Source organism: Microtus oregoni, unplaced genomic scaffold, assembly GCF_018167655.1.
Source record: "Microtus oregoni isolate MIOR12 unplaced genomic scaffold, Mior012 000062F_ref0000492, whole genome shotgun sequence".
Lineage (NCBI taxonomy): Eukaryota > Metazoa > Chordata > Mammalia > Rodentia > Cricetidae > Microtus > Microtus oregoni.
Genome location: NW_024543872.1, coordinates 8,966,598 through 8,989,184, shown reverse-complemented (window position 1 = coordinate 8,989,184; position 22,587 = coordinate 8,966,598). Strand labels below are relative to the sequence as shown.

The following is a 22,587-nucleotide window of genomic DNA, read 5'->3' as shown; positions in this document are numbered from 1 at the left end:
TTCTGTCTGAACTGAGAAAAAAAAAAAAAAAAACTTCAAACAACTGGAAACACAACCAGCCAGTAGCCAGCCAGCTCTACAGCTCTTCTTTGTTTGTTTTTGAGATAGAGTTTCTCTGTGTAGGCCTGGCTGCCCTGGAATTCTCTCTGTAATTAGACCAGGCTGGCTTTATATTCACAGAGATTCACCTGCCTCTGCCTCTCAAACGTTAGGATAAAAGACATGCGCCACCACCGTCCAGCAACCAGCCAGTGCTCAGGTTATGGCTCTCCTGACCCGTGACCAATGGTCTTTCCATCTCTGTGCCCCCTTTGCAGAAAGGCAGGCTCAGTGGGCTTCTTCCCTGTGCTTTGCTGCTAGCCCCTCCTTTCCGGCTGGCACAGGAAATAGAGGGTGTGGATAAGCATGCATGTCTCAGGCCACCCTCCACAGTGGACCCTGGCATCTACACACTTCACATGGGGATTGTTGAGTGGAAATGGTGAAATCACCTTTCCAGACTTGTCCAGTCTGGGCCAAGCGGCTGGAAGAATCAGATTTGTAGAGTGGGGGCAGGCTAATGGGGATAGGTGAAGGCACCTAGCAGTCCAAACCACCATGAGAAATAGTCACTAGAATTCTTGATGTACAGGGCCATGGGGATTCTAGATGGGAGGATGAGAAACTTCTCCAGGATCTCACTCTCAAGGGACCATAAAAGGGGAAGCCACAGGGTAGAGCTGGTTCCTGACTAGGAAGTGAGGGGTTTCAATGTTGGGTGAACAGAAACAAGTAAGCGGGCGTGCAAGTGTGCGTGCGTGCGTGCGCGTGCCTGCGTGTGTGTGTGTGTGTGTGTGTGTGTGTGTGTGTGGCAGGTAAATGTAGAAAGGGTTGCCTGGTTGCATCTGAGATAATGACGGCGACGCTGTGAAGCAGAGAAGTAATATACACAGAAAATGGATGGGACTAGATGAGACAGAAAGAGTCTTTAGCACTAGCCAGGGACAAAACACAGGAAAAAAATTGAAAAGATAAAGCTCCACCACGCATTCGATGGCAGCCAGCAGAGGTGGAGGAAGCGTGAGCCATGACGTTTGAGCTCTGTGCCTCTGCTAATTTTTCCCTCGGGCAGCATGCGCAATATAACTAGAGAATCAGGTGAGCGCTGTTGTGCTTTGGGCTTCCCCAAGGACCCACAGCTCTGAATAATCAAAGGCCTTTTCATCCTATAAGGTCTTAATGAGCCTCAGATATGGGCAATGCTCAGGGATCTCCAGGAATGAAAAGCTGGGGCACTCAGCTGTGGGAGGGCAGGTGGGGGTCCTGTAAGGCGGGCTTGGCTTTGAATTGTATGAAGCACTCCGCTGTAGCTTCCCGCAGCCCCGGGGAGGGGAGATAAAATACAGTGAGATTAGTCACTGTAGACTCTACACACCACAGCTCAGCTCCACCTGGAGAAGCACTAAAAACCTCAGTGTCTCGGGTTCTGGAGATGAAGGCATGAGGAAAAGTCTCAGACAGGGGAGTGGGACTCTCTCTCCTTATATACATGCAATATAGTCACACAAATACAAATAAATATTTGCTTAAATCATGCAGAAACAACGGAAGGAGCAGTGTGTTAAGGAAACAGCACACGCTGACTTGCTTTGGAAGAGCCACATTTTGGGGGATTAACAAGCAGTCCTGTCTCCTCCGGGGAGAGCCAGGGGCTCTCCACCCCTCCAGCTTATCACTGGGGACTGTGAACCGCATCGTACTCAAGTTCATTTCCACTTACCATCCACTTCATCTGCCACCCGTCTCAGATAGTGACATTTCCGCTTCGTTTTAAATGGCCCAGGACCAAACCATTAAACATCCTAATACCCAATCCCCATTCTCGCCACAGGGACGATGGAGAATTAAAGCTTGAAAGAAAATCATCTCTTCCTTGTGTGGAGAGGGGTCAGGTGAGAGGGAGGGTAGCTGGAAGATTGAACAGCACCCTCACTCTGGTGGCAGAGCTATGCGGTTTGAAAAGACTCCCTCCCCAGCCCAGTCAGGGCAGAGCAGAACTCAGCATTGTGAGTCCCACACCACCTGATGTTCCCATCACGACTCACTGGGTTCAGGATCTTAACAGAATGAGCCTTTATGTCATTTGCCATTTAAAAACACCCACCCTGCAGCTAGCTTCCTATATACAGGTGTGCCGTGTGCCTGTGTTATGTGCAGGGTGACTGACATAGTCCTAGCGTCCTATGGGAGGTGATTGCACAGCACAAAACACGCCACCTGTGCAGACTAAGTTCCCTTTTCCAGTTGGCCCTGCTCGAGACACAGGCCCAGAGGGCTGCTTGCCCCATAAGCTCCTTCATTTCCACAGGCAGCAAGGGGTCTCCCCCTCCCTGGCCTGGGTCAGCCCTGCGTTCAGCCTTCACGGAGGGACGTTGAACTGAGATAATTAGAATCTGGATGCTGCCTTTAAGAGCTTATTACAAGCCACAGGGAGAGACGCGTCGGGCGCGGAGAAGCTTTTATATAAGATAGAATTAGACTGCTGGCTTGAAGAGAGAAGGTAGATGGGGAGGAAATGAGTCTTTGCCTAGCGGGTCAAGGCAGGAGTTAGCCAGGCATGAAGGCAGATACCAGAATAACAGACTCCAGGCTTCCCAGGGCTTGGGTGGTGAGCTGGGAATTCCGGGAGAGAAGGTATGCAAATTTTCAAAGCTTGTGAGCTGAGAAAGAGTCCTGATGGAGCTGGGAGTGGCACCCTGAATTCTCATGGTAATGGGAGAAATGAGAGGTCTGTCCTCAGCAGCTATCGAAGGAAGACCTGAGTGGGGTCCAGAGGACGAGGGGTTCTCAGACACCCTCAGCTACTGCCCAGAGGAGGATGAAGGGGTTCACAGTCACCCTCAGCTACTGCCCAGAGGAGAGTGAAGGGATTCACAGTCACCCTCAGCTACTGCCCAGAGGAGAGTGAAGGGGTTCACAGTCACCCTCAGCTACTGTCCAGAGGAGAGTGAAGGGGTTCACAGTCACCCTCAGCTACTGTCCAGAGGAGAGTGAAGGGGTTCACAGTCACCCTCAGCTACTGCCCAGAGGAGAGTGAAGGGGTTCACAGTCACCCTCAGCTACTGCCCAGAAGAGACTGAAGAGGTTCACAGTCACCCTCAGCTACTGTCCAGAGGAGAGTGAAGGGGTTCACAGTCACCCTCAGCTACTGTCCAGAGGAGAGTGAAGGGGTTCACAGTCACCCTCAGCTACTGCCAGAGGAGACTGAAGAGGTTCACAGTCACCCTCAGCTACTGTCCAGAGGAGAGTGAAGGGGTTCACAGTCACCCTCAGCTACTGCCCAGAGGAGAGTGAAGGGGTTCACAGTCACCCTCAGCTACTGTCCAGAGGAGGATGAAGGGGTTCACAGACACCCTTAGCTACTGTCTGAGTTTGGTTCTCTGTTGTGAAAAAGAAATTGACCAAAAGCAACATGGGAGAGGAGGGGGAGAGGAGGGCTTTTGTCTGGCAGACAGATTGCATTATGGGAAGCCAAGGCAGGACCTTGAGGTTGAAGCTGTGGCAAAGGAACTCTTCTCTCTGCTTGTTCCTCATGGCCTGAAGAGCTTCCTTTCTTTTTTTTTTTTTTTTTTTTTTTTTTTTTTTTTTTTTTGGTTTTTCGAGACAGGGTTTCTCTGTGGTTTTGGAGCCTGTCCTGGAACTAGCTCTTGTAGACCAGCCTGGTCTCGAACTCACAGAGATCCGCCTACCTCTGCCTCCCGAGTGCTGGGATTAAAGGCGTGCGCCACCACGGCCCGGCTAAGAGCTTCCTTTCGTAAACACCCCAAGACTACCTGTCCAGAGTGGGCTGGTCCCTCCCACATCATCATTAATCAAGAAAATACCCATAGAAATGTCCACAGGCCAATCTGATGGTGGCAATTCCTCAACTGAGGGTCCGCCTTTCCAAGTGACTCTAATTTGTGTCCAGTTGACAAGAACTAACCAGCACAGTTACATAGAGAGTTTGAGAGTACCAGCCTGGTACAACTTTGTACTTAAGAAAAACAACCACAAAAACACCTCAAAAGGAGCTTTGGTGCTAGCTGGGCGCGGTGTGGCTCATGCCTTTAATCCCAGCATTTAAGAGGCAGAGGCAGGTGGATCTCTGTAAGTTCATGGCCAGCCTGGTCTATGGAGTAAGTTCCAAGCCAGCCAAAGATACACAGAGAAACCCTGTCTTGAAAAAAAAAAAATGGAGCTTTGTTGCTGAGAGTGCACGGTAGGTTGGTAACCATCTATAGTGCAAGACAGACCCAAGACAAACTCCTGCCACAACCAGCTACTGTTGCTCCATGTGAGCTGAGAGATAGAACACAACATTCTTCAACACTTGGCCCAGTCCTAATTCTTTCTTTGCTTTACTTAAAGTCAGGAAATCACTAAGCGTTTCCTGAGATGAACCTGGTAGAGCTCCTCCAGGCCCCTCTCCTCCCCTGGCGGCGGGTGCTTCCTCTGTTACCCCTGAGGAGTTCTCCGAGAAGGTCCTACTGCATTCTCAATCTCTCCACTTCAAGTCAGTCGCCTTCCTTGGAAGGCCAGCTACCCTGACAAGCTCCAGGAGGCAGGGCACTACTGCTCTGAGTGTGAGGGAGAGGCCAGCCTTTGACAGGGGTGGGTGGGTCTAGAGCTGCCAATCAAGGCTCAGAGCCCTGGCACTGGTAGTCCCACTCAGAATCATCGCCTGTAATCTGGCAATAATCATGCTGGACCAGTTCAATGTCTTGGAACCTTAGGACAGTCGGCAAGAGGTTGTTTTGAAGCAAGTCTGAGCATAAAATCAAGTTGCTGTGAGTGTAGGAGTATTGCATAGGTGGTTAAAAGTTTTTTTATTTATGATTACTGTGTATGAAAGCATGGTGAATGTGGGGGGTGCACCCCACAAGTACATGTGGAGGTCAGGAGATGCCTTTGTGGGGTCAGTTCCCTCCTCCTAGGGTTCCAGGACCCAAACCCACATCTCCAGTCTTGCAGCAGAAGTGCCTTCACCTGCTGAGTCATCTTCCGGTCCTGAGTTTGGGAGATGCGGTGGCTCTTGGGCCAGCTCTACCACTTGCAAGTCTGTGCCCCCATCAAGTCCTTCTGCTTGACTTAGTCTCTTCACCCATGAAATGGGGAAAGGGGGGTCTTTGGAACAGCATGGGCATACATTTTATTACCTACGTAGAATACAGTCATCATTCGGTGGAATGGTCTTGTCTTTGCTTTAGGCCTTTAAGTTACATGCTAAATATAAAAGTTGTCTTCTCTACTATGAATCACATTTATAGTGTAATTTTAGCAGCATATAATTAGAAACAATTTTTCACTCACCTGTAATATTATTCAAGTTTTAGGTATTTTAAGTGTGATTATGACTCTTTTTTAACTAAGTAAAAATTACATTCACAGATCTTAAGGGTATATTTTAATGGCTCTTAATAAATGCACGCACTTGTTTAATTACCACACAGTCAAGATATAGGACACTTTCAGCTCTTCAGAGTATTCCCCAGACCCTTTCCCAGCTAATTTTTACCTGCCACCGCCAGCACCTAACTGCTCCAGTTTCTGTCCCATTATGTATATAGTGTTTGACCTGCACGTATGTGCACAGCATGGATGCTTGATGCCCATGGAGGTCAAAGGATGACATCATATCCCCTGGAAGTGGAGTTATAGATGGGTGTGAGTCGCTATGTGGGTGCAGGGAACCAAGCCCAAGTCCTCTGTAAGAGCAACAATTGCTCTTAACCACTGAACTACCTTCCTGCCCCATTTTTCCCCAGCTTTGTTGTAGACTATTACTTTAACTAGGCAAAGATGTGTTACATTTGTTCATGTGTGTGCAGGAGCATGTGTGTATATGTGTGCAGGAATGTGTACGTTCAGGTGTATGTGTGTGCAGGTTCATGTGTGTGCAGGTGCATGCATGTGAAGGAGCATGTGTACATATACTTGCAGGTGCAGATGCGTGCAGGTACATGTACATGTGCATGTGTGTGCAGGAGCATGTGTGTGCAGGTGCATGTGTGAACAGATACATAAGTGTGCAGGAGGATATGGGTGTAGGTACATGTGTGTGCAGGAGCATGTGGGTGTGTGCAGGAGCATGTGTGCCTGAGCACATATAGAAGTCGGAAGATATCCTTGGGAGTTGTTCCTTAAGTGCCATTCACTGTCTCTTTTGAGACAGGGTCTCTCATTGGAACTTGAGAGCCCCAGAATCTCCTGTCTTTGCCTCCCTACACTGGAATTTTAAGTATATGCCTGGTGGGTTCTAGGATTAACCCTAGGCCCTTGTGCTTACAAGACGAGCGCTTTATCAGCTGAGCTATTGCTCCAGCCCCCAGATGTGTGTCTGGCTTCTCTTAGTCAATTCTTTTCTGATTCATATTGTTGCATACATCAGTATAGCTATTCTCAGTGTCTGAGGGGCCTGGAACCAATTTCCCATGGATATCTAAACCTATGGGTGCTAGAATCCCTTGTATAAAATCTTGTGACATTTGCATTTAATCCACATTTAATCTTCTGATATACTTTTAACTGTCGCTAGACTATAATAATGCACACTAACATAAATACTTATAAATGTAAATAGTTCCAGTGTATTACTTAGGAAATTCTGACCAGAGAGAAGTACGTGTTAAACAGAGATGCATTTTTCCTTGTTATTTTCGATCCTCGTTTAGAGATCTTATCCACATGGTGGATTTTCACTGTTGAGTAATATTCTATTGTATGGGTAAACTCAACGTGCTGGGCTGTTCTGCTCATAGACTTTTAGGTTGCTTCTGAGAGTGTCTTATTATGCTAGACAGTTATCTTTGCTTGTCTTGTCCACTGAAGTGACCTGGGAAAATGGAGCTTCAATTGAAGAATTACCTCCACCAAATTTGCCTGTGGGACGACTGCGGGGCAGCGTTTTCTCGAGGATCGATTGTTATGGGAGAGTCCCACCTGTTATGGAATATTATTTTATTAACTGGGCAAGAATTTATTACATCTGTTTATGATGCAGACTATTTCTTTAACTGTGGAAAGGGGTGTTACATTTGTTTGTGCTGCATCTGATAAATTATGTAAAGGTGTGTTGTATTTGTTTCACCTTGCCTGCCTAAGGCACCCGATTGTTCTAATAAAGAGCCTACCGGACAAAAGCTAGGCAGGAGAAAGGACAGGCAAGGCTGGCAGGGAGAGAGAATAACTAGGAGGAATCTAGACTCAGGAGAAGAGGGGAATAAAAGGAGAAGTAGAGAGGAGAGAACAAGGGACATTCCCAGAGCAAGAAGCCAGGCAGCTGCCAGCCAGATACAGAGAGAGCAGAAAAGTAAGATACACAGTAAACACAAAGGTAAAAAGCCCCAAGGAAAAGTGTAGATGAAGAGAAACAGGTTAGGTTATAAGAGCTAGCGAGAAAAGAGCTAAGTTAAGGCTGAACATTCAAAACTAGTAATAGTCTCTGTGTCATGATTTGGGAGCTGGGAGGTGACCCAAAAGAAAAAGCCTGGTACACCCGCCCACTGTGGATAGTGCCACCCATGGGAAGGCGGTCCTGCTGTAGATAAGGAAGCAGGCTGAGCAAGCCAGTAAGCAGCCTTCCTCCATGGCCTCTGCTTCAGTTCCCGCCTCCTCCAGGTTCCTGTTTTGGCTTCCTCAATGATGAAATTGCAATCTCTACGCCAAACAAGCCCTTCCCTTTGCATGCTGCTTTTAGTTAGTGTTATATCACAGCAATAGAAAGCAAACTGGGATTATTATGAGTAAATTATTATTTACTCATTATTATGAGTAATTATGAGTAAATCTGCTGTGACTTTTTCAACACCTTCTTTTGTAGACATGTAATTTCACTTTTCTCGTGGAAATGCCTAAGAGCAGAACCTCAGGCACAATGGATAGTTATCTGTGTAAGTTTATCAGAAACTGCCAAGAAGCTTCCAAAGTGATGGCTCTATTTCACAAACCAATTAGCAACGTGGAAAAAAAAAAGTTAGGCGGTGGTGGTGCACACCTTTAATCCCAGCACTTGGGAGGCAGAGGCAGGCGGATCTCTGTGAGTTCGAGGCCAGCCTGGTCTACAAGAGCTAGTTCCAGGACAGGTTCCAATGCTACAGAGAAACCCTGTCTTGAAAAACAAAAAACAAAACAAAGCAAAAAAGCAGCTGTTTGGCATTTCATTAATATCTGCCTATGTGCATGTTGTGTGCCTGTGCGCATGTGCAGAGGCCAGAGAAGAGCATCATGAGTCCCCCTCTATCCCCTTCCATGTTACTCCTTTGAAGCATGGGTCCTCAATGAAAGGACTTCGTTTGTTTTTCTCTAGATTGACAGCCAGCAAGCTCCAACAGTCTTCCTGTCTCTGCTTCCCTCTGTCCTGGGCTTACAGGTGCTTGTGAGACCACACAGGCGTGGGGATCTGAACTCTGGTCCCCATGTTTACACAGCAAGCACCCAACTTCAGAACCATCCCTCCAGTTTCCCTCCCCCTCTTTTTGAAACAGGGTCTTCCCATGTATCCTTGGCTGTCCTGGAACTCGTTATGTAGAGCAGGCTGGCCTTGAACTCACAGAGATCCACTTGCATCTGCCTCCTGAGTGTCTGCTTTCTTAGGCTGGTGTTACCGACTTGGTCCCTATGACTTTAGAGGCTTTTACAAAATGGAGAGACTCCCAAACTTCTGTTTTTAAGGTGTTTTTGGCTATTCTAGATCCTCTGCATCTCACACAATTTTAAAATCGTCTCCAGTGTCTACAAAGCAGGCTGTTGTAACTTTTGCTAGGACTGTGTCTCACTATACAGCAGTAATTTACAGAGAACTGGCGCCTTCACCACTGTGACCTTTGTTCCCACAGACACATTTTGTCTGTATTTGGTGTGCTGTATTTCATGTCAATGTTCAGGCTTTGTGGAGTAAGTGCGGTGTTAGCTGGGTAGTTTGGGGTGGTCCTTTACCTGACTGAAGAAAATGCTCTATTCTTGCTTTGCCGAGAGTACTTATCCTGAGTGGGTATTGGATTTTGCCACACGATTTTGTGGGACGGTGGGTAGAACCAAGTGTGCAGCTTTTCTCATTTCTTCCACTTACATGGTGAAAGGCTTTGACTTCATAATTTTAAAGAGGACTTTGCTTTCCTAGGATAAAACTCATTTGTTGTGATGCACTATCCTTCTATATTGCTGTTCCTTTGGCCACTATTTGTGAAGGGATTTAATGTCTCTGCTTATGAGAGCCATTGTCCTCTCTCTCTCTCTCTCTCTCTCTCTCTCACACACACACACACATACACACACACACAGAGGCGGCTTCCTTAGTTGCTTTTCATTCTAAGGACTCAGGCTCCATTCCTGAACCTGAGCTTGTAGATCCCACTCAGCTACCCTGCTGGCTCCCCCTGGGGCTTCCCTGTCTCTGCTTCTTGAGTGCTGAGATTGCAAGATCTGCAAGGCTCTCTGGCTTTTCCGTGGGTGCTGGGGACCTGAACTCTAGTCCTACACTTGTGTGGCAGCTCCTCTCTCTGCCTCTGCACCTCGTGGGGCAGAGTCAAGGCTCAAACCAGGAGTGGCATGCACATCAGGCGAGTGCTCCCCCACTGAGTTATAGCCCCACCCACCAGTGTTTTCTAATTTCTCCTTTGTGCTCTTCTTTGACCACAGGTTAGAAAGACGGCTACCATTTAATTCTCAAATATCCGGGGCTTTTAAATATATTCCATTGCTATTGGTTTTATAATTAATTTCATTCTGGCCAAAGAACATACTCTGTGTGGATGTGTCCAATCTGAGGCCCGCGTGCCACCTGCGGTCCACAGTAGTTATGAATGCAGCCCAGCACATCTGTAGACGACACTATCCCACTGTCAAAGACTCCCCTGAGAGTTCACACCATGTCAGTCTTTCTAATCCCCCTAGTTAATAGTATGAATGGAAGATATGTGTATGTGGTTACACACGCCGTGGCACACGTGTGGAGGTCAGAGGACAGCATTCTGGAGTTGCTTCTCTCCGTCCACCCCATGTGGGTTCTGTGGACCCAACTCAGGCCGCCAAGCTTACAGAACCATCTTGCAGCCCGATGTCAGACTTGTGCGATGTAGTGATCCCTGAGCTCCTCAGCACGCTGCCTGTCACAGCAAACACGCCACAGATCTGTCAGACAAAGGTGTCGCCCTCAGTTTTGAGGCTTAATATCTCAGAAAACCCTGTTAGTTAGAGTGACGCTGGTGGAGGGATGTGTCAGATCTTCCGTCTCCCTAATGATTTTCTTGTCTGCTTGTTGGTAATTTTCTTTGGGAACAACCCCTCGTTTTCTTACACAGAGCGCTCTTTGCTTTCTTATTGACAGGTGGTGGCACAGTATGACAAAGAAATTCAACTCAAAATAAGTTCCCTCCCCCAAAAGGATACTCTGCAAGTTCCTTAAATAATGTCCTCTCTGAAAACCAGCTGCTCACAGAGACAGGTCCAGCAGACTAGAGACTCCCTGGGTCTCCAGGTCGCAGCTAAGCCAAGGCCCCTCTGTCATTATTACACTTACTCAAGAGTCATTTTATCACCCATTCCTTTCATCTTCCTCACCCGCCAACAACCAGAAAGTCAGACCCCTCAGGGCTCGCTTGAGAGGCAGGGCTAGGGCAGGGATTTTTAGGCATAGATGAACTTATTAAACTCTGTTTCTCTAACTTGGCTCAGTCCTTCTCCAGGGTACTGACGTCACTGGTTCCCACTCTTCAGGCAGGACCATGGAGGCAGAGAAGGGGAAGGTGCTGTCTTGGAGCCTGGGGTGGGGCTAGCAGATGCCGGGAGCTAGGTTCTCCCAATCCAGACACAGATGGAGGAGTTTGTGACCCTAGCGATCTGCAAGCTGCACGGAGAACAGAGAACTCATTCTATGCAGGTGCGTGATGGGAGAGCGAATGCTTTTCCATTCTCAAATGGAGTAAAAATACTGCTACAAGTACAATGCTGATTTTATCCTAAACATTCACATTTTTAAAAGAAGCAAGCAAGGACTGAAGAAATGGCCAGTGGTTAAGATCAGCAGCTGCTGCTCTTCCAGAGGGCCCGGGTTCAATTCCCAAACACTCACATGGTGGTTTACATCTGTCATTCTCTGGTGGCCTCTATGGGTACCAGGGACACACACAGTACACAGACTTACACACAAACAAAACACCAATACTCATGGAAAACAATAAAATAAAAATTAAATTTAAAAAAAAAACCAATGAAGGCAAACTAAGAAGATCTCTAAACATAAAACACCTGGGAGGTGGATCTGTCCAGGCAGAAAGCAGTTAACGGGTTGAGAGAATCACAGGACATTCTGTCCTAGGAGACCCTCCAGACACATGTGAGAACTGCATGTCCACAAGGGCACTATGGCTGTCTTCCCTTGTGTAGTATGGGAGGCTGCATTCCTTCCTCCAGTGATGGTTGCTGCTTGCTGAGGTGGGTGCCCCGACATTCAGCCAGGTCTGAGCTGAGAATGGATTATCCTCAGCGGAATCTCGGTGTCCACAGTTCTCTCTATAGCAGGGAGAATGGAGTGTAGGGACACCCTGAGGACAGTTAAAGGGCTGGGGAGGCATCGTAGTCTCGGGGGGTGGGGTCATTGCCTGCATCTGTGTCAGGACTGCACAGTACCAGCTGCCTCTGGAAGTGGTCAGGCTCCAGCCCTGGGGATGCCCACAAGGATGCTGACAGCTCCAGGAGTTTGGGCCAGATGTCTCTGTGACTGCCAGGATTCAGGCAGGAGAACAGAGGAGGACCCCCCAAAGCCGCAAATCTGTTCCAAGTACCATTTTAGCTCCCACTGTTTCCCCATCCACAGTAGAACTCCTGGGTCATCGGAGAGCCTAGGACAGGGATGATCAAATAGGGAGACCTATTTGAGTCTGTTGACCCCTGCTTCTCCAAATGCAAATCCAAGTCCATGAGCCCCATCTGCCCTCTATCCAGAAGCATCTTTTCCTGCCCCTCAATCACAGTCTCTGGGCTGCCTGTACTCTGAAGACCAGGCCACCATTTCAGTCTATCCGGCAGCCCTAGCTGCACCCTGCCCTGGTTTCCTTTTTGTAGTCTGGAATCAAATGGAATGTTCTTTCTTGAACCAGATCTCAGTTTCCTATTCTCCCACCTACCACCATATTTATCCCCACATCCTCTTGGCAAAAATTTCAGGCTTCATTGTGTGACCAAGACCCACTGAACCACTGTTTGGTGTTTTCCGGCCTCTATACCGCACTCCCAGTTCCTGGACCCCTGGCTCATCTCCGCACCCCTACACTGCGCCAATCTTTTCTTCTTTTTCCATTTTTACACGTATCTGTAATTTTGCATGTGTATGGGCACACACATGTGCTTGCTTGTGGAGGCCCAAGGTCGATGTCAGGATTCATCCTGTATCTCTCACCCGCCTTATTCATTAAAACAGTCTTTCAATAAAGCCCAGAGCTTGCCCATATGGCTAGTCTCCCTGTCTAGTTTGCTCTGGGAATCCGTGTCTCTGCGGTCCCGGTGTGGAATTACAGGAAAGCCACTGTGCCCACCTTATATTTATATGGGTTCTGGAACTCCAAACTTGTTCTCACAATTGTGTGGCAAGCTCTTTAACCACTGAGCCCCCTTTCCAGCCCCAGACTAGCTCATTCTGTAGGCTTGTCCTGTGAAGATTGTCCCTGTCCCTCAAGGACACCTCTCTTGCAGTGTATCCATCCGCACTGAAATCCCACCCAGACTCCACCCACTTTGGAGCCTCTAGCTGGCTGCAGAGTGGCTGGGTTGGCACTGTCTCTTGCCTTTGTCCTACCTTGTCAGGGCTACCTATCTCCTGGTTCCAGGATGCTTCCCTGGCCATGCTCTGCCCTGGCCCCTGGGCCTCCCTCTCTGCAATCCTCTGTGCACTCACAGTGATGGTGCCAGGACTGCCCTTCCACTTGAAGGTCTCCTTGCTGCCCTCCCAGGGTCTAGAGCAGTGCTTAGCACGCGGATGGTTCTCAAATACCATTTGTGGATGAATGAAAGAATGAGTGAATGGATGATTAATTACTAGGTTTATAAGACACATTAAAATGAAGCTTTTAGTGAACTGGAAAACAGTTTCCAACATTGAGGAGACAAAGGAAATGGACATGGACCGAGCGTTTGGCAGTAGTAAAGAAGTTTTCATTTTAAGGAACCATAAAATATGTGGGCTTTTTAAACCCTCCTAGGTGAAATAACACATGTATTTTTTCAACATAATTGGCACGAGGGAATTACAAGGGGAGGGTTCGCAAGCAAGACTGGCCATGAGTTGAGGGGTGTGGAAACTGGCTGGGGTGATTCTCCCTCCTCTTAATGGTTGAAGCTTATATATATGTCCCAGGAATGGGTGTAGGTGGAGAAAGGTAGCTTTTTCCATACCCAGTAAAGATGGACAGGATAAGCTAGCTTCCCACTCTCGGGGATCATTAGCAAGTCATCTCTCATTCTCGCTCCCCATTTCCCCGTACATTTCCAGCAGCTTTCACTGAGTGCTTTTGTAGCAGAAGACAATTTAACAGTCATTTCATAGCGTGAGAATACCTTCTCCTGTCAAAGCGGTAAGGCCTAGGGGATGACTTGGGCTTGCTCAGGGGAAGAGGAGGAGGAAGAGGGAAGGGAAGAGGAAGAGGAAGAGGGAAGGGGAAGAGGGGGAGAAAGAGGCAAGGGGAAGAGGAGGAGGGAGAGAAGGAAGAAGGGAGGGGGAGGGAAGGAGAAGAGGGAGGAGGGAGAGGAAGGAAGTAGTGGGAGGAGACTCACTATCCTGGCCGAGAGGGAGCACCCCCACACCCCCGTGCTGGGGAAGTGGAGGGTACTGTGGGCGCATTCCTTGTGTCCATATCAAGGCACAGAGCTGTACCCATTCCTGCCACAGGCTGCAGTTGCTGTCCTCGGGGAGCCATTCTGTCTGCTGCCCCCAGAAAGAGGAACCACCTGCCCCATCCTCCAAGAGCACAGGTGCCTGAGTGGCCTGGGCATCCAGGGAAATATGAGGGTGGGGCCTTGAATACTCTGCTTCCCTAACTGGGGACGGCAGGGAAGTTTCTAGAAAGAAGTCATATTGAACAAGAAAAACAAAGTCTAGGGGCAATCTTTTCCTCAGGACACAGTCACCACCTCCCTTCCCCTGCCTCTAGCAGCAGGGCTGGCTTCCCAGCTCTTGTTCTGGCTGGGAATTCACCCAGCAGCCTCTGGGGCAGTGAGCCCCTCATCTGGAGTGGCTTTGCCTTCAACACTCCATCCTCCACTCTCCTGAATCTCTACTTAAAGACATGCAGTTCAAGACTCAGCTAGGAGCTGCTTTTCCCAGCCAACCCTGCCTCCCCTTACAGGAAGCACTCCTCGACTGCTAGGGCTCTGAGACACATGGTTCCTTGGCTGGACCACCCCCAACATTTGCTGGAGGATGAGGTCTCTTCCTCTGGGACCCTGAGGCTTCTCTGAGCTGGAAGCTGATGGGAGGAATGGAGCCAGGGATCTTGGCTCTTGGTTCATGAGACCTCTTTTCAGTTTGGTGCTCCCTGCAGTGTAAAATCCTGGTGACAGTCACAGCTGGGTTGAGTCAGGGACCGACAGGGCCACCGTGGAAGAGTTTAAACCCGTTAAACATTGAGAAGTGTGGTACATGGTGCTAACATTTGTAATCCTGTTTTGCTCAGCTACATTGTGAGTTCAAGGCCAGCCTGGGCGACATGAGATCCTGTCTCAGAACAGCAACAAACAGCCAGTGAAGACGGCAAGGAAAGAAGCCGTTTCTTACGGAGGATAGTTAGCAGTTCAGCTGAGATCTGCCCTCTGTCTCAAGGGTTCTCAGGAGGTAGGACGGCTCCCAGAGTGCGGCCTGTACCCACAGCAGAAGGGTGACAGAGCTATAGGAGGGTATACAGGGTGTGGAAGGGAAAGGGAGGGCTTCCTGGAGGTGACACATGAGCTGGGCCTTGAAGTATGCATAACAGGGACATTGTAAGACGGAAGATGGGGGTCATTGTACGACAAAGAAGTACGCGGTCTCAGGCAGGAAGGTGTAAAGTCCTTGGCATCTTGGGAACCAGCTGGACATTCAGTGTAGCAGGATAGAAGTTGGGGGTTTGGGATGTAAAGGAGTGTAAAGATGAACCCCCATGGGAAGCCTTGCTACAGAGAACCTTGGTACCAGCAAGAAGTCCAGGAGGACAGTGCAAGTCTGGAAAATCCTCAAGCTTGTGTTTTGGCAAGAAGGCTCCAGAGAGGGGTATAGAGATGACAGCCTAACGCTGGGATCTCAGCAGCCGGGGGAAGGCAGGGGCTGCGCACAGACAGAAAGGTATACAGGCAGGCAGACAGACACTCCCACCCCATATTCCATGATTCGAGTTGAAGTAAGAGCAGAGAAACGGGAAGCCAACAAGCATCCTCCAGCTGACCTCCTCTGGAGATGGCTCCTGCAGGCTGGAGGCCTCTCAGCGCAATGGGGCTGCCCTGTCCTATTTGCTGTTGAGAGGCCCAGGTGGGTGAGGCAGGGTGGAGTTCATGCCTGCCTGTTTCCCTGCAAACTCCTCAGGACAGGGTCTTTCTCTCCTACACCCGTAGGCCCCATGCTGGCCGCTTACCCCTTCTGCCACCTGCTTTATTGGAAGCTACTCTATTTTCTCATCCCTCCCCAACACAGTGTGGCTTGGACATTGGTTGTAGATGTCAGGAGAGAATGTGCTGGTCAAGTCCCTCAGGAACGGCAGTGTACGCTGGTGTTTGGGGTGCCCATGGTTGCCACCTGCTATGCATCTGGTGAATGTCTGAGCTTTCTCTTTGCGGAGATCTGACTGTGCTCTTCCGTAGCCCTTCCTCCCACCCCTCACCTCTTGCTGCAGGAGCTCTACCTCTGACAACCTGCAAATGGGGAGGCCTGGGCTACAGTCAGCCTGGGTGTTTGGCCTTACAGCTCTATGGAAGAGGCGGAAGCTGGGCCTGGTGGGACAAGCCTGTAATCTCAGCTATGGAGGAGGCAGGAAGGTGTGTGTTCAAGGCCTGCCTGGGCCAGAGTGAATTCAAGCCTAGAAAAGGTTGGGGCATGTATGGCTCAGAGATAGAATGGTTAACGGAGGCCCTGGGTTCAACTCCCCATACTGCCCACACCCAAATTGTGAGACTCTGATGGACAGGATGTCTACTCCTTGTGGATCCCAGAAGAGATCAAAGAGATTACAAGATTGGGTAGACAGGATGAAGACCTGACTATTGGACCACTAGCCCCACCCCTCCACTAATTCCTGAAAGTCTCTCTTTCTGTGAAGGAGATTGGCCTGTCACACTGTAGCCACCAGGCAACCAAGAGCTAAGCAGCCCAGTGCAGGGCCACATGTGGAGCACAGGCCAGGCCCCAGACTGAAGGATGTACTTGTTTTCCTAAAGCCAGCATCAGCCAGCAGGTGGCACTGCAGAGAGCAAGCCGCCACCAGGACGTCCTGCAAAGCAGTAGGTGGCCCAGCCCACTCTCAGGTCCCTTCTGCCTGCCTCCCTCCTGCCAGCAGACACAGCTGGAACTTCCACCTTGACCCAGCCCTGTGACCAGCAGGCTGTGCAGGTGGAGAGCCCATGGCCTGTGTGGGTGAGGCAGCTGCCTAGAGGGACGTCTAGTGACTCGCCATGTCTCCTAACCCCTGGCAGACCTGTAGAGGCAATGTACATCCTGAGCCATAGTTCCTTCCCTTCAACCCCTCTGAGGAGAAGATGTCACAGTGGAGAGTACATTGGCTTTATCCAAAGGCTGTTTGAGACAGCCCTGGACCAGAGGGTTTTCCTGTGGCTAGGCAGGTTGAACTGTTATTTGCCGAGGTTGGTGGGCACAGAGGCAAACCTGGCCCTGTCTTTCTCTACTTGACTCTTCAGGGGGCTGCCAGATACCCTGGGTGATGCCCAGCTTCAGCTCCTCACCTCTGTCTCTCCCTTCTCCAGCTCTGTTCCCGGCCTCGGGGCACACTGTTCCTTTTACCTCTCCTGTCATCAATCCCCTTTGCTTGCTCCCTCTGCTCATCCCTCAGCCAGCAGGGGAGCAGTGTCTGCTCCTAGAAGTCTTCCCCAAGCGCTAGCTCCCAGCCTTGGTTACAGTACTCATGTCCCCTGCCCGTCTGCACCATACACCCATTGTGCCAGCCTGCTAACTGCTTCCCAGGCCCTGCCAGATGTAGCTCTTCAGACTGGGGTCTGCCTGCCTCACGTCAGACCCCAGATTCCGTACACAGTAGGTCGTAATCCATGAGCTGAAGGAGGCTAGGAGGAGAGGTTGGAGTAATGTCCCTGTCTAGCGACATCAGAGGTCTGAGGAAGGCCAGTACCCTCAGAGCACCGGAGGGCAGAGTGCCGCTGGCTGCCAGTTTCTGCCAGCCACTCTGGTCCTTTCAGGCACAGACTCCTATTCAGCAGGCAGACACCAGTCTGTGGGGGAAGAGAAGGACGGGTCCCAGGAAGGCTGTGCTGGGGCCCATGTCTTGAATCTGTGTGGTTGTGGGCATGGACCCCCTCATTTCTGCCTCACTGAGTCAAGAATCTGCATTCTGCCAGGACACTGGTGTGTTGGCCTGGAGGATTGTAGAAAACCTCAAGGCTAGTCAGGCCAGGCACATGGGACCACACTTAAAAAGCCTTATAACCATTATGCCTGCTAGAACTTTGCCACCCTTCCTCCCAGTCCTCTCCCGTCTCTATCAACTCACAGAATATGGACTGAGTCAGTTTGCAGACCTGGGGTTCCCCAGAGACAGGGGCTTGCCTACCTCGGAAAGTCACTTTGGCGATCCGGTCACTTCTGCCTCGCAGCTCTGAGACGGTCTTGAGGTGGACGATCAGGGCCATACTGGCAGGGAGAGCCTGGGCAGTGCCAGGCAGAGCAGCAGGAAGGAGCAAGCTGGTTGAGTGCAGCTCACACACCTCCCTCTTCTCCGGCTGCTGCCGCCTCCTCCTGATGCTGCCCACAGAGACCAAGGCAACCACAGCGAGCTGCTTCTTCAGCTCAGCAGAGCCGTGCAGCCCTGCCAGCCCCGCCCCTCTGAGCTGTCAGCCCAGCATGTGTGTAGCGTGTGTGTGTGTGTGTTGTACACCCAGCCAGTGGCTTGGGAATGCACACTGAATTCATTATTCAGCAGCACCAGTCCCTAGATAAAGGTCTGCCCAGCTTCAGGTATCTTCTCTCAGCTCCTGGAATGGAAGCTCTTGCCACTTGGAGCATGGAAGATCTATGTCACTAAGACCCAACAGATTGCAGCAGGCATGGGAATGGGGTAGATGTGGGGTCAGGGCACCTCTTTTCATGGAGATCAGGAACTTCATGATCTGGGCTTTGATTGGTACACAGGTATTTTTGGGAGTCTATGGTGGCTCCTATCTAGCTAATCACGAGGGTTGTGGGTGCTTGGAGGGCTTGGGGAACAAGGACAGGAAAGCCTGGCAGCCCGGATGGATCGTGCTGTGTTACTTAGAAAAGCCTCACCCAGGGGCAATGGAGATGCCTCCGTCGGTAGAGCATCTGCTACAAGAGCGTGAGGACCTGAGTTTGGATTCTGGCATTTGTCTTAGAAATGGGTGCAGTGGCATGGGCTTCTAGCCCAGTTCTGGGGCAAGGGAAGGGTGGAGATAGGAGAATCCCTGGAGTTTAATGGCCACCTGGCCTTCTCTGAATGTATAAGCTTCAGGTTCAGTAAAGAGACCTGTCTTTAAATAAATAAGGTAGACAGTGACCAAGGAAGACAGCGGAGGTTGACTTCAGGCTTCCACACATAAATACAAACACATGCATATGCCTACATGGATGCATACATACCACACACACACACACACACCTAGAGTCTGGAGACACACACACTTATCTAGAGTCTGTATACACACACACACTCACCTAGAGTCTGCACACACACACACACACACACACACACACACACACACACACCATACATTCACCCAGAGTCTGGACCCAGGCACACTACACTCACCTAGAGTCTGTACACACACACACACACACACACACACACACACACACATACACACACCTAGAGTCTGGAGACACACACTTACCTAGAGTCTGCACACACACACACAAACACACACACACACCATACATTCACCCAGAGTCTGGACCCAGGTACACTACACTCACCTAGAGTCTGCACACACACACATACACACACCTAGAGTCTGGAAAGCAGTTTCTGTAAGGCAGCTTAGAAAATGCTCCCCAGGGCTGGTCCCTATGAAATACAAACACTAGAAGTAGCAATGTACTGACCACCTGGCCCTGTACTGTTTGTGCCCCAGGGATGCTGGTTTCTCTGGTTTCTGGTGCTCTGCCCTGGGATCATGGTTTGAATTTCAGGCAGCTGGTCTTGAAATAGGGATCATCACTGGAGGTACCCTACTTGAAAGCCACGGGGCTTCTTCTGTGTAGGGCAGGGTGTAAGACGTAGGACTCCAACTTAGGCTGGGGACAAAGAACAGGGTATCCTGTAATAGAACTCTAACTAATACGAACAGGGCTCAGAAGCTCAGTGTCCTGTCAAAAAGTCTACAGGCGGGGCTGGAGAGATGGCTCAGTGGTTAAGAGCGCTGACTGCTCTTCCAGAGGACCTAGGTTCAATTCCCAGCACCCACATGACAGTTCACAACTGTCTGAAGATCCAGTTCCAGGGGATCTGACACAAATGCACATAAAATAAAAGTTAAATAAACCACAAAAAAGTCTACAGGCTTTGGGCTGATAGACTGGCTCAGCAGGTAAGGACTCCTATCACCCAAACTGATGACCTGAGTTTGATCCCTGGACCTGTATGGTAAGAGAGGATCAACTGGTCTTCTGGCTTCCAGATGTGAGCTGTAGCAATGGACTCCCCTGCGCACATGCACACACACACACACACACACACACACACACACACACAGAAAGAGAGAGAGAGAGAGACCATGTGTCCTCTCCACATAGATGATAAATAAATAAATATAATAAGAGGGTTTGTAAGTTTAAGGGGAGAAACACTAAACTTTCATGCACTGTAATAGAGTTACCTCTTCAAAGCAGAGTTACGCCCAGCGGAGTAACCTACAGATACCCAAGAGCCTTCACTTCTTCTAATCGTTTCCTTGATCTTTGCCTCCGTTTCTTCTAATCGTTCCCTTGATCTTTACCCATTTCTCTGTGTGCTCATTTTCTCCTTCTCCCTCCCCAGTTCTGCTCACCTTTCCCACACATGTTTAATTACTCTGAGTAAGAAAATTCTTAGAAAATGCATATACTGAATAAAAGCAAATATCTGAAAATTTTAAAGACCAAGTTTAATGTCCCTTTAAAATTAATTATACAGATCCATCTTTGTAAGGCTCAGTGGTACTTAGCAGACCCCTGCTTCCCAAGGGTCCCCTGGTTGTGTTTCGCTATAAAGGATGAATTTTAGGGAGCCCTTTGCAGCCCTGTGCATATTGAGGGGAAGTCCTTCAAAGCTGCCCTAGGAACTGTCACCAAACCTCAGTTTTCCCATTGGCAAGATGATAGCAGTTCCAATTAGCATAGCTTATCTCCATCAGCTGACCATTCCAAAAACTACCCCAGATATACCAGGTCAGAGTTCATGCAGAAAAAAAAAAAACCCAGAAAGTCCAGAACAGCACAGGGGTGATGTGTCCATGAGCTGGACCAACTGGGATGCCACCGGTGGGGAGAAGGTGAGCGCGTCACCTTGTAGAGCTGGAGTCATTGGGAAGTCTTCCTGTTGTATGTCACATCAGATCTACAGGGCACCTTTTAAAAACAGCTTCACTGGCTGGGCAGCGGTGGCACACACCTATTAATCCCAACACTTGGGGGGCAGAGGCAGGCAGATCTCATGTTTGAGGACATCCTGATCTACAAAGTGAGTTCCAAGACAGCCAAGTCTGTTAAAGAGAGAAACCCTGTGAAAAACAAAACAACTTTATCAAATGTTTTCTTTGTGCAGCAATGTCCCCCAGGAGACTCAGGAAACTGCAGGTAGAACTCCACTGACTTGGAAACCACTCACCCACCTTTGGCTTCTTTGCCACAATAGGTTTTAGTTGTTCTGATTTGTGTGTGTGTGTGTGTGTGTGTGCGCGCCTCTTGGAAACATGACGGGCTGGCATCTGTTAGAGGGTATCTTTGGCGTGTTCTCATTGCAGTGGCATCCTGACTTCATTACTGCTTGTGTCTTCATTAGCTGTCATCTACAGAGCCAGCTGAGCAGGTGACACTTCTCCCAGGCTGAGGAGAGAAGAGATCGACTTGGGGATGGTTAACATTGACCAGCTACTTGATGGGACCTAGATTTGCCTCTGGAAAAGCCTTATGGAGAGAGACAGTTTATGTAAAGCAAATCTTATGTGAATTTTAGGGCTTTGATGACTGGAGGAAAACCCAACCTGTAGGGGTAGCCCCAGCCAATCACCTTGCTTGTAGGGCGGGGTGGCCTGAGGATATTGTTTTACTAATAAATATTGCTGGTGTGCTCTCCCCCGCCCCTTCTGCTTTCCTGTTCTCCGCTGGAACCACAGGTTCTGTGAGTCTTTCCCTAATTAAAGCTGAATATATTCTTATAATTTCTGTCTGCCTTCATTTACGCCGCTACACCAACCCTGAAGATTCCTGCCCAGAATGAACTGAGACAAATCGAAACCACTCGCTTCAGTATTTACTTCCATATCATCCTAACAAAATAATGGACCGAAACAACTTAACAGAGCCAGGCTTTATTTTAGACAACAGTTTCAACCTAGCATAGTGGGGAGGCAAGGAAGGACAGCTCTATTCACAGCTCGGTGATGAGAAAACAGAGAGAGGCCAGAACCAGGGGCCAAAGCATGACTTTCCAAGGGTGCCCTAGTAGCCACTCACTCCTGCCAGGGACCATCTCTTATAAGAAAAGTAAAAGCCACCAGGGAACAAGGCTCAAGACAGGAGCTGGTGAGGGATATTCTAGACTCAAACTATAACATTCACACCCTCCCTCTCCTCCCCCGTCCTTCCTCTGCTCCTGTCAGGGTCTCGCCAAGTTGCCTAGGCTATCCTCAAACTAGCAATCCTCCTGCCTCAGCCTCTGAAAATGGGATTACAGGTACAAATCACCAAACACAGCTCACCCTGTCTGAGGAACGTGGGAAAGGAAGCTCAAAGGGATACGGGGAGAGTAATGAAGAAATGAATACAGAACTCTGAAATGACGGGGTTGGGAAACCACACACCTAGTGACGGCCCATCATGGAGCCATTTCTTGGAGCCTCAAAGATGGAGGGAGCCCTGAGCGTCCTAGTGGTCCAAACTGAATCATTGAGAACCGCTTCAGGAGCGACCTAGCCTTTTCACTTCCCCACCAAATGTGAACGCCTAGGCTGGATGCCAGGGAGACTTGGGGGAGCCACACAGAAAACTTGTGGGGATGGTGGGGCGAGAGAGGCCGTTTAGGGAGCACACTGCCGAGGACTCACTGTCCCAGAACGAGCTCGGGTTGCCAGGCACATGGTTGCCGGGTGACCAGCTGGCTGTTTACTGCAGGGCTGAGCCGAGCCACAGCGCTGGGGCTCGCAGCACCCACC

General features: G+C 49.5%; 1 protein-coding gene across 3 annotated transcripts in view; it reads right to left on the bottom strand.

Annotated features, from left to right (window-relative positions):
* Positions 1 to 17,853, bottom strand: part of LOC121439643 (otoferlin) — a 91,828-nt gene extending 73,975 nt beyond the window's left edge. For 2 of the 3 annotated variants that reach the window (XM_041640194.1, XM_041640192.1), the window contains exon 1: positions 17,775 to 17,853. In XM_041640194.1, the coding sequence (XP_041496128.1) occupies positions 17,775 to 17,853 (79 nt within the window). The remainder of the gene's footprint in view (positions 1 to 17,774) is intronic. The other variant, XM_041640193.1, reaches the window with a different exon arrangement.
* Positions 17,854 to 22,587: the final 4,734 nt, after the last annotated feature.